Raw genomic sequence first — 12280 nt, 5'->3', positions numbered from 1 at the left:
AGAAACAGTCTCTGTCTCCTTGTAAGCAAGCTACTAGAGGACAATTAGACTATTGGATATTGTCTGGAGTATATACCAGGCCAGTATACAATATAAAGGTTTTAGTGTTATTCATTATACTCTTCATAATTCTGATGTTTTACCAAGGTTTTGTTCTCTGTTCTTCCTTATAAGCATAAAGCCACTGGGACCCAGGACTGAATATTGAGAGTCTCTCAAGATGCCCATTTACAGTATTATATCTTACCTAGAAAGACAGTGGCCAGGATCTTTCAGTCAGTGGTAACATTAAAATAGTTCCATGGGGTACGTACTAAAAAAATAAACATACTTTTTTGATTTTGCTAATTGAGGTACCTTTGATATTATGATATTTCTACTTAAGGTAATTAGAATATCTTGAATGGAAAAGAAAAGTCTTAGCTTTTGAAATATGATTTAAAAGGATGTGCACACTATAAACTTTAATGATCTTTGAAAATTCTGAACTTAGAGCCTGTGATATTGTCCGAATTGGCATATGTAAAAATAATTCTGTAATATTTCAAATTTCATATTTTAGGCTATGCCTAAAAAAGTTTTTCAAAAAAATGTATTCTTTGATTCTGATGTAATTTGCTTTTAGTTTAACTAGTTTTCCCCACAAATTCCTTCAGTGATCATTCAGTATCAACTTATATTGATCTATTTTATACAGATCTATTTTAATAAGCTATTTTTAAACTAAGTGCCCCAATTTATCTAAATAGAGCAGCTGGTTTTCATTATGTTTTAAATGTACGTCTGAAAAATAAAAACATTATTGTAATATCCTTGGAATTTTTTAAGACTGTTTGCTTTCCCTTTTTATTTCAGTTCTCAAAATTTATAGGTGGTAGGAATTAAATGTTGGTCATTCATGGCTTGAGTTATTTCTTTCACCAGGTCAAAGACCACTGTAGAGCATTGTCAGGGATTTTCCCCAAGTGATCTTATTGCTGTGTGTTATAAATACAGAGGGTGCCAAAAAAATGTATACACATTTTAGGAAAGGAAAACTATTAAAATTGTAATACTTAATATACACGGATAACAAAAGATGAATACATTTCACTTCTACAGTTATAAGAGGTGCTCAAAGTGTTTACCATCAGCATCCTGACACTTCTGATTACGGGGAACTGCTGCTTGAGTAACGTTGACCAAAGTGTCCACTTGTATATATTTATTTGGCACCCTCTGTATACATGTAAAAAGTGTTTGTGGTTTAATTTCCCATAAAAATATTCTTATATAAGGTATGAAGGTGCAGTGTTTGTTGTCTGAAATGCTTTTGTTACATCTGTAAATGTAGATGTATTTTAAAGCCAACAAAGTTTTGATAAAAGAAATCAGAGCATTCACAGATAAATGATCCTAATAACTCTTTTTCCCTTTTTTAATTCTCCAGACTTCATGGTATATTTTTATAGTGACTATAGTTTATTCTACAAAAGGAGGTGTTGCATAATTTTATAACTAAAATAAGTTTATAATTAATTTTCACATTAGCTATGAAATTAATTAAACCCATCTTTTTTAATTTAAAGGTTTATCTGAAATGCCTTAGTAGTGCCAGCATATCAAATAAGCCTACTGATATAAAATTAAATTTTATTCTGTAAGTGATTTTACCTAAGCAGAATAAAATTCAAGAGGAAGAAGTAACATTTTTCTTCAACACAGGTAGAAGTAAGAAAATCTATCATTCTATGAGAAATCAAGGGTATCATTTTTTAAAAAATTAGTCTAACTGGAAATGTAAAAAAAAATTAAAATAGAGAGATTTTCTGACATTTACTTGTGAAGCGATTGAAATTGCAAGGAATGGGTTTTGAACTCTGTGGAGTCAGTAAACTTGCCTTAAACTTTGAATTAAACAACGCAAGACCACTCTGGGCCTGTTTCTTCTCTATAAGTTAAAGAATTCTATGTCATAAGTAGGCATTGGGAAAAGTCAAAGATATTCTAAGTGGAAGTTCTTCTGCAGTAACTGGCAGATTGTAGAGATTTCTCTTCAGAAAAAATATAGCTATTTATTGTTTGACGCAAAGATTAAGAAAACAAAAGGTATTGAAAGTTCTTTGAGAAATAACAGGTTAGGGGTCCTGGCATTAAACTCCCTTTCCCAGTTCCTTTCTCACCAACAGGCATTTCATTCCGTTTTTAACTCTTCTTTTTGCTGTCACACAAGCTAAGTGGTGTCCAGAGGTAACTTCAGCTTTGCTCCCTTCACAGTGCACTGGTGTCTGATGTGTTTTCCATTGGTAAAGCTAACCCTTAATTATCTGAAGATTAATCATATTTTCATTTCTCTGCTATACCCTACTTTATCCCTCATTTTGCCCTCAATTTTAAGAGAACAAACCTAGAAATGTTACCTTTCTGTTTTTCAAATATGCTTTATTCTTTTGCTTTTAAAGATATTATTAGAAGCTTCACTATTCTTACTGACTTCTTAGATAGACCTATAAAAGTAGATGGAAAGTTTACAAATTTCTTTTGAAATTTTTTCTTTTTTTCTCTAAAATTCCTCAACAATTTTCTGAACTTGTGACTCATTATTCAAAGTTAATTCTAATATGACTCTACTTGTATATTGTCACCTGACATTTAACATTAATGGAACTTGGTTCTCAGTTTCTCATTCTGCTTTAATGCATTGTGCCACTCATTGTCTGTATCAGCCATTGATGCCATTCTTTCTCAATTACCTCTAAGTTATCTACCTTAATTCCATCATCCCTGCTTATGGTTTCATATCTTCTGAAATCTATTAAAATTCTTTGTTATTGGTGTTGTGTTCTCTTCCAAACAATTTTCAGTAATAGGTATGGTTACCACGGTTTCCAAATCAAAAATCAGGAAATTTAACAAATTATCTTTTTCTTATTGATGAATTTCCTTTTATAAATAATATTCTAAGGTACCAAAGTAAACATTTACCATTAAATGAAATGCCTTTATTGAAAACGACAAATTTGTTTTACCGTATTTCTGATTTGGTTTGCTATGTTTCTAAAGTTTTTCTAAAACCTCTTTGCTCTTGTTTCTAAACTTTTCCTAAAATGTTTTCAGGTCTCAGGGTCAGTTCAATTAATGGTAGTTTTCAAATGTCTAGAAAGAAGTAAATTTTTCCACCACGGTAAAAGTATTATTTATATTAATGATATTTTATTGTATAATGTTAAAGTCAAAAATTATATTTAATCCTCCTTAAAAAAACACTGTAATTAATTACCGCGGGTTGTGTATATTCATTTGCATATACTTTTACAGAAAGCCATGAGGTTTCTGCATCTCTTCATCCTCTCACACACGTGGATATAGTTCCAAGCTCCAGGAACTTCAAATAGGAGTGTGAATCAGGACAGTTGGCGAGGCTCTGATTTATGGCTCATTTCTGATTACAGAGTTCTCTGTTTTGTCTGACACCCAGCTCAGATATCAATTTTATCTCAGAGCCAACTCAGTCTTACAGAGCCCACACAAAAATGTAGTTTGGGGAGGAAAAGACAGGAAAGGAATAAAATTCTAAGAGAGTAGAATGAAGGAATTCTAGACTCCACCAACCTATGCCGCCTAAGGTCAGTTTCTGTTTCTAAAGAGACAGAAAAAGAGACAAACTCTACTAATATTAATAGCAGTTGGAACTTACAGCAGGTGCTCAAGTTTTGTTACTTTAACCACCAAAAAAAACATCACATGGTTTTTACAAGATTTTTCCTAGTTTGAGAAAAACAAATGCTCAGTATCCAGGAATTCATTCATTTATTGAAAAATATTAAACATTTGCTAACCAGACACTCTGCTAAGTGCCAGCTATGCATTAGTGGATTAAACAGGCTTGGTTCCTGCTCTCCTGGAGTTTACCATAAATTAGATGTTATCTTCCTGTTTTTTCAACCTCTTTTATGCTTCACAAATTATTTGTGCATTTGACTCTTATGTTAGCAATAGTAAAGTGTCTGCATTGTCTTCTGATTTTTCAAATGTGTCAGTAATACCATTTTTATATGTCTTTATTAACCTTATAAATAAGAAAGTGATTGCCACTTTCTTTAATTGTGACTATTCACAATATCTCCTGTGCTTTAAATGTCAGTGGCTGTGAGAATAGCTTATAGAGTTTTGCTCCGTGTAAGTTTTATGCCATTGTCTATTTTCACCGTATGCTTTCAGTGTCAAAGCAGCAGAGTTGTACTGAAGATGCTTTGTTGTGTTTTTACCATGTAAAAAGATTTTTTCCAATCATAGCATAACAGGATGTTGAATGACAGAGGTAATGTTTTTTTTCTGCCATAAAGGCATAATTTCCACAATAGGAATTATGCATATTTGTATGTTGGGAAAAGAGGTGTTTTTTTTACCATCTCCATGTTGAAAGTCCATGTGGCATGAAGAAATCTTTTCCCTTATTTTTTATTTTTGTTGTTGTTATTGTTGCTGTCATTTCTTTAAAAAATCCATATCTTCACTCAAATGAGAAATATATGCAATTAAAAAGTACCTGAGTTAAACATGTATGAATAGAGCTTGCTTAGTTGTTTACCATTAGTGAATTTTTCATCTGAATGTTTATTTACCATACTACGGAAAACATGGTCTTTCAATTATTTTTAATTATTCATTGTTTTTAATTCACCAAAGCGTAATGTTTCTATCTTTAAGGAGTAGTAGACTTATGCTTTTTGTGAGGTATGTGTATGTCACTTATTGAAAATTGTGCTGTGTGTGCTCTCATGGTGTTTTTGAAATCATGATTTTTTACTTTATCTCCTTTAAAAGATAACATAATAATTCTTTTTTTAATAATTAAACTAATTTAGTAAATTCAAGATGGAGGCGCTTTCCTACTGATTATGCTTCCACCTCAGAAGATGAATTTGGATCAAACCGTAATTCCCCTAAACATACCCGTCTACGTACTTCTCCAGCCCTGAAAACGACTCGATTGCAGAGCTCTGGATCAGCAATGCCTACTAGTTCTTCATTCAAGCACCGGATCAAAGAACAGGAAGACTACATCCGAGATTGGACTGCTCATCGAGAAGAGATAGCCAGGTTGGTATTAATGGACTGTCTTTAAGAGTTGAAATTTTTTGCCAACATTTCAACATGATAACAAAATTTACCTTTTATTTGTACTAATAGTCCAAAAACTGAAATCTACAGGTAACTGTGAACTTAGTTTTCTTGGAAGTATTACTTTTCATCCATTTTGTTTGTCTTATATTTTGTATTTAATGACAGTGCTGCTAACATTATAGAATTAATTTATTTTGGTTACCTTTTTTTATTTCTAGTAGAGATGTGGATGGATTAATATAATTTTTGAAAGGTAGAATCAACTCTACATATTAAGAATTGTGCAGCTAAATTTTTTATTACTTTTACCTTTCAAAGAGGTAATAGTGTACTTGTTAGAGGTATGTTGCGAATATGGGGAGAATAGAGTATGCAGATTTTTACTCACACTTCTATGAGGTTAGTAAGTACAGTTCAGCCCTTTAATAATTAAATCAAGATATGATTACTTTGACTATTGTATAAATGTATTTATTATAATCTTTAGGTTATATAATAAATAAAATGTATGCTGCAGATCTGATTTTTAATTGATAACATATTGTGGTTGAACATTGAAGAGAGGCTATAATCAAACAGATGCTATAGTAGTTAAAATATAACTTTTTTAAAGTTTGTAAGATATTAATTAAATTTTGTTACAATATGTACCATATGTTACCTAAGCATTTTCACTGTATATATCCTAAAATTACTTCTGTCTTTAAAGACCCTAATTTCAAATTTTACACTTGGTGTTATTAAAGAATTATATATAATAGTCCATAGATGCTTTTAAAAACAACAAACTTTTACTGTAATTTAATGTTGTTTCTTTTTTTCTTTACTCTGTTGACTTCTGTGTTTTTTCTGGCTCATTACATTACATTAATGTAATGTTCAGGGGTTTTTTGTCTTTAATGACTATATATACTTGTAATTGCTTGTAATTCTCAGAGGACATGCCCTTCTAATCTCATTGTGCTGCTTAAACATTTTTGTTTTACCATATAAATAGCATTTTTATTAGAATAATTATTGAAGCATGGTAAGCCAGTTCTAGTTAGAAGAAGGGCAGTGGATTATTATGGGTCCACAGAATGCCTGTAGAGAGAATCTTGACACATTTTTTATTCTTGTGGACACAGCTGGCAACAGCAAGCCTTGCTCTGTCTCCTCATTTTCCTCTTGCCAGGGAGCAGATGTCCCACTGCACAAGCTCAAGTGGTACCTGAGGGACCTAGTGTATGTCTACTTCCTCTCAGGACTCCCCTCTCAAGCTCTCTACTCCCGATTAGAACAACTAAACACCTTCTTGGTTAAACCCACTTCCCTTCCCCAGAACAGAAAAGAGTTATAATATGAAGGGGAAAGTGAGTGGGCACTATGTGCTATATTTTCACTTGGTTCCATTTTGTTATTATGTGCATTTTATTACTATTGTCTATGTGTATTTTATTATCTAGAGCAGAACTTGAAGGCCAGGCCATTTAATTTCCAATGATTTTATGTCTTTTCCCTGTAGTTTGTCACTAGCACTGTGCTAATAAAACTTGCCTTTGGAATTTTAGTTTTTTAAGGCATATTTTTCAGCCATACATACATCTTAAAGCCAGAGAAGGGGTTTCTTTTTTTGTTTTTGCTTTTGAAAGTATCTAAGGTGGGGGATGGGGGTATGGTAGGAAGGATAGAAAGCATGGAAGGAAAGAAAGTTAATGTTGATATTTAATGTTCCTAATGACACTGGTAAGTTTGCTTAACATGAAAAATTTATTTTCAAATAGCTATGACTCGCAAACTTAAATAGAATGTGAGAAATAGTTTTATTTCTTTAAACAGGCTACCACTGTCCCTTAGAATTCACATGCTGAGAGCAATACTTACTGAAGAGTAATGGGTAAAAGTACTTTTATTTGAAAAGCATAATCTTGATTTTAATTTATTACAAAATGATTTATGCTTATAAAGCATTTATATCTTTTTGTTGAGAATTTATGGTATATCACTTATCTGGCACTTTATAAATCTGTACATAGTAATTATTTACCTGCACTTAAACTTAAGGCACAAAAATAAGATTCATTCAGAATATAAAGTATGTAAGAAAAATATAGTATATTTGGTTTTTCAATATGAAGAAGAAACTTTTTCCGAGTATCCATCCTGATACATATGCTTTTGGTAGCCCTGCCTTACTTTCTCTATTATAACGTAGATACAGATTTCCTTCTAGAAGGAATTTGATAGATTATACTGGTTTTATGAATTTTAGGGTAAACAAAGTTACAATACCACCTTTATAGATGAACAAATAAAATAACATTTAACCTAAAAATTATGTTAGAAGATTATTTAATTCCCATTTGCATCAGAAGGCACTCAAAGATATTTCAGTATTTTAGACTAATTATTGCACATACCACTGTAACATTAAACTTTTTTAGGAGAGCATTCTAGTTAAGAGCATATTTTGTTTCAAGGCTTAGCAACCAGTTCATTATAGTTGTGTTACATGAAAAAACAAAATTATAAAGGCAATGTCATATTTTATATAATGTTGACTGAAGGTATTATTTACAAAGGTGGTAACTTCTTGTTTTACACACCTTTGCAGATCTGTTTTGGATTGTACTTACATATGCGTACGTTCTTTTTGTATGTTATATACAGACATACCTTGGAGATATTGCAAGTTGGGTTCCAGACCACAGCAGTACAGCAGGTTGCAATAAAGTGCGTAGTAATCTTTTGCTGATGGAGGGTCTTGCCTTGAATCTGTAAAACAAAAAATAAACAAAGAAACATGCATTATCTGTGAAGCACTGTAAAGCGAAGTGCAGTAAGACAAGGGATGCCTGTGTATACATACAGTCCCCACTCCCTCAACAAAGACGCCTTAAACACCTCCTCTGAGCATAACGTAGTGTTCAGCCTGGGTGGATTGTGAAGACGACTTAGACATGGATGTCCTCAGAGAGTTCAGTGTCGAAGGAAGGAAGCAGAGGTGTGTGTGTGTATAACTGACAGAAGGCAGAGTGATGTAAGCGGTTTAAAAAAGTATGAAGTTTTAGTCAAGTATTCGACATGAAGGCATAGAGTTCATTGATGACCAAACTGAAGTCAGCACGAAGTCAGCTAAATAAAGGGAGATTCTGATTGCCAGCTAAAGAGTCGGCTTATTATTTTATGTGTTTTCAAGCTTTTTTAACACAAAAATAACTTTAGATCTAAATTAAAGATAAGTAACTGAAGATTTTGTATAAAATTGTTTCAGAGAAGAGAGCCTAGATATAGATAGACTCGTAATCTATTCCAAAAGTTGATGTGCAAGGTATTGAAGACCTGAAATAGGATAGTAGTGTCAGTGAGGGTACAAAAGAACAAAAGAATGAGATATGGACGTGTGACAATTGACAGCATTTGATGATTGCCGGAATAGTAAGGCAGAATTAAAAATGATTCCATGGTTGTTCAAATGGGAGGTGGTTAAGTAAGAGTAAGGAACATAAAAAGCAAAGAGAAAGAAGTTTACTTTGGATGTGCTGACCTTAAGGTACTTACGGGACCACCATGTGCAAAGTCTAGCAGACAGCTGACCTATCACTCTGAAACAGGAAGTTGAAGAGAGCTGGAATCATAGTTGTGGAAGTCATACAAAGAAACAGTACTTGAAGCTATAGTGTAGTAGATGATATTGCCAGGAAGTGGTGAGTGAACTGAGAATACTGCTGAAGTCTGATGGATAATCTAAATCATAGTGCTGTAGTATAGCCAGATGGTCAAGAGAATGGACTCTGGAATCAGCCCTTCTTGATTCAAACCTCACTGTACCACGAGGTCTGTGTGACCCTGAGCAAGTTAAACATCTGTAGTAGGGACCTCGGGTAAAGTGGACATCACAGTGACAACTCAAGAGAGCTGACAAATGATGCACGTCTGTAACGTAGTGCTTGACATATAGTAAGTTGTCAATAAATGTTAGTTACTCGTATATTTGAGTGGGGTGCAAAGAAAACAATGGGGGTGTATATTCAAATACTGTTGAACTTTCCATTTTCTGTTTACTTCATAATTAAATTTATGAGACTCCAGACATAACTGGAGTTTCAGAATCAACATTAAATTCTCATAATTTATAAAATACTTTATTAGGATTTACCCTCTTGGTACCTAAGAATCTCTACCGAGGTTTTGTTCAAATTTTCAATCCAGACACAATTATTTTAAAATACTCTTTTGTCCTGATAATAATACTGGTATATAAGTGGTCTGATTTTTTTTTTCTTTTTTAGTATTGAAATGATTGTTAAGTAATCGTGTCACAGAATACCCAACAGTCCTATTCCCTGATTTGATTAACCCCAAAGTAAAGTCATCTGACTTTTCAAGACAAGACTAAATATTTTTAAAATTTCATTAGTGAAATTCAAATAAAATACTGAGCAAATTATTATAAAACATTTAAAAATAGAATTGTAGTTTATATCTTTCAAACTGAAAATATTTGCAATTAAAATTATGAATGTGTGCTAATCTTAACAGTAAAAAAAACACAAATTATTTGTAATTTTAATACGTTACTAAAAGCTTTTTGTCTTGTTTTTTGGTAAAAGCCAGTTTAATTTTGTGGCCAGAATTAGGGGGTATAGGCTTCCTTATAATCTATACAGTAATGTAACGAAACATCTTTATGTATTACAATCTATTTCAATAAAGTCTTTAATTGCAATATAATTAAAAGATATTCTACATTGGTGGTGTGGGTGGAGGTGAGCTTCAAAAATACCAAAGTATTTTTTGTTTGGGGTAAAAGATTACAGAGATAAAAGTTACTTTATCAAGGAATAAGGTACATCTATCTCCTCAATCAGATTTAACACTTTTATTGATTCAAAATAGCTAAAGTCTAGATCCAACCTGTTTCTGTTACTCTGTTAGGTTAGACCAGCTCCAAACAGTGAGAGTGGGAATAAAATGCCTGCCCACAAGTTCAAATGACAGTTATTCCTCAGTTTCTGTTTTTCAACATTTCCTAGCACTTTTCTATGCTTTCATCATATTCTCTGGCCTGATGGTACCTTTTGCTACCTTGTGATGTGTCTTATTGTGGGCCTCTTTGGGTTCATCTTGTTTGAGACTATACTTCCTTGCTTGTATGTGTATTTCCTTCCCCAGGTTAGGGAAGTTTTCCATCATTATTCAGATACGTTTTCAGTTCCTTGCTTTTCTGGTACCCCGGTGATGCGAATGTTGGTACACTTGATGTTGTCCCAGAGGCCCTTTAAACTATCCTCATTTTTTTGAATTATTTTTTCTTTTTATTGTTCTATTTGGGTGTTTTATGCTACTAAATCTCTGATTCAATCCTGTGCTTCATCTAATCTACTGATGATTCCCTCTAATGTATTCTTCATTTGTTATGGTATTCCTCATTTCTGACCTTTTTTTTTTTAAATGTTTTCTGTCTCCATTTTCATGTTTCCTATCTCTTTGTTGACGTTTTCTCCGAGATCACTGAGCATCTTTATAACTAGTGTTTTGAACTCTGGATCTGGTAGATTGCTTGTCTCCATTTTGTTTAGTTCTTTTTCTAGAGTTTTGTTCTGTTCTTTCATTTGGAACTTGTTTCTTTGTCTCCCCATCTTGGCTGCCTCCCTGTGTTTGTTTCTATGTATTAGATAGGACTGCTATGTCTCCCAGTCCTAGTCGAGTGGCCTATGTATTAGGTATCCTGTGGGACCCAGTGGCACAGACTCCCTGGTCACCTGAGCTGGGTGCTCCAGGTGTGTCCCTTGTGTGGGTTATGTGTGCCCTCTTTTTATAGTTGAGCCTTGGTTGCTATTTATACATCCTTGGGAGGTATTGACCCTCCCACCTTCCTACTAGTCTTAGCATATGTCCTTAGTTGTAGAACCTAGACCTCAGTGATGGTTGTTCTGGAGTTTATAATTTTGTGGTGGTCGTAAGAGGATATAAGCACAGAAGTTATGTACTCCACCATCTTGATTAGAAATGGAATGTTGTGGGGTTTTTTTAATTTTTGTTCACTTCGGAAATGCTTGATTGTCAACAATGTACTAAGACTTTCAAAGTTATCTTCTTAGCATTACCTCTTTATTTATGACTTTCTCAGTTTAGTTGAAGTGTATTTATAAGCCTAAGCCTAGTTTTAAGACTCTTTATACATTTCACCAAGCATAACTTAACCTGTCGCACTAAGCTAGCATTTGGACAACGTTTCATTGACAATAATGGGAAGTACCTTTTTATTTACAATCAAATCTCTACTCTTTTGATGTATTTTATTCCTCTCTTTGGGCTTCTCATTAAATTACTCTGGCTGCCCAAGAGAAGCCTCCAATTTCAGCTCTTTAGTACCCCACCCTAAGCCACTCTTGTGGCTCAGATTACCTATTTGTCCAAATTCTCCATGCTTTCATTGATTGCTCACAAGAGATGGAGTTTGCTATAATTCTTTAATTAAGGTTTTGGGTTATTTGATCTGTTATAAATGCCACCAACATATAATAAATATAACTGACAGTTTCCACCAAAAGAGGAAGATCTTTCCTTATCAGTAGGAAACTGTTTTGTGAGCCGTCCATATAGTCTATACTTATGTCAAATACATAGGTTAATCTTGAAGTCTGTTGAGAACTGGATGATTTCTCATTCTTTATTATAGTGTCAGGCTCAACATAAGCTTTTCTGGAATGGCCCTTAAATGTCTCTTTTTAATCTAATTTTATATTTTATCACTCTTGTCATTTAAAAACTAGACTAACTTTATTTATTAAAAGCTAAGTAATTAAAGTTGTAGTTACAATCTCTTGTCCAGTATTAAAGTAACAGAAGGTTTTATTTGTTGTCATTAACTTCAGTGTTAAGATTCTAATTTGTAGCTCATTGGTTCTTTTTTTCCAGTGATATCGAAGGTAACCTCATTGTAATGGTTTATGTTTATATCCTTTGAAACTACTTACGTATAGAGACTTTTTTTAGGTTAACATGCTATTGAAAATATAAGCAGATTTTATCCTTTTATAGTTAATTTAAAACCTAAAAGAGTGTTTATGTTGGCAATTTAAATCAAAATCTGATAGTTCGGGTTCTTTTATAGTTGTTAGATCACACTTGCAAATATTACATGTGTTTAATAGGGCATGCATTTCACACGAGGATTCTAATTTCAATA

At 33.0% G+C, this 12280-nt stretch overlaps 1 protein-coding gene across 12 annotated transcripts in view; it reads left to right on the top strand.

Moving 5' to 3' along the window:
- CEP170 (centrosomal protein 170) overlaps positions 1–12280 on the top strand; it is a 108900-nt gene that overhangs the window by 81349 nt on the left and 15271 nt on the right. For 7 of the 12 annotated variants that reach the window (XM_074316830.1, XM_074316828.1, XM_074316827.1 and 4 more), the window contains 2 exons: positions 4848–5082; positions 7756–7818. In XM_074316830.1, coding sequence (XP_074172931.1) covers positions 4848–5082; positions 7756–7818 — 298 coding nt within the window. The remainder of the gene's footprint in view (positions 1–4847; positions 5083–7755; positions 7819–12280) is intronic. The other 5 variants (XM_019746818.2, XM_019746814.2, XM_074316826.1 and 2 more) reach the window with 3 other exon arrangements.

The sequence above is a fragment of the Rhinolophus sinicus genome, linkage group LG12 (assembly GCF_036562045.2).
Source record: "Rhinolophus sinicus isolate RSC01 linkage group LG12, ASM3656204v1, whole genome shotgun sequence".
NCBI classification, from domain to species: domain Eukaryota; kingdom Metazoa; phylum Chordata; class Mammalia; order Chiroptera; family Rhinolophidae; genus Rhinolophus; species Rhinolophus sinicus.
This window is presented reverse-complemented; position numbering and strand designations above follow the sequence as displayed.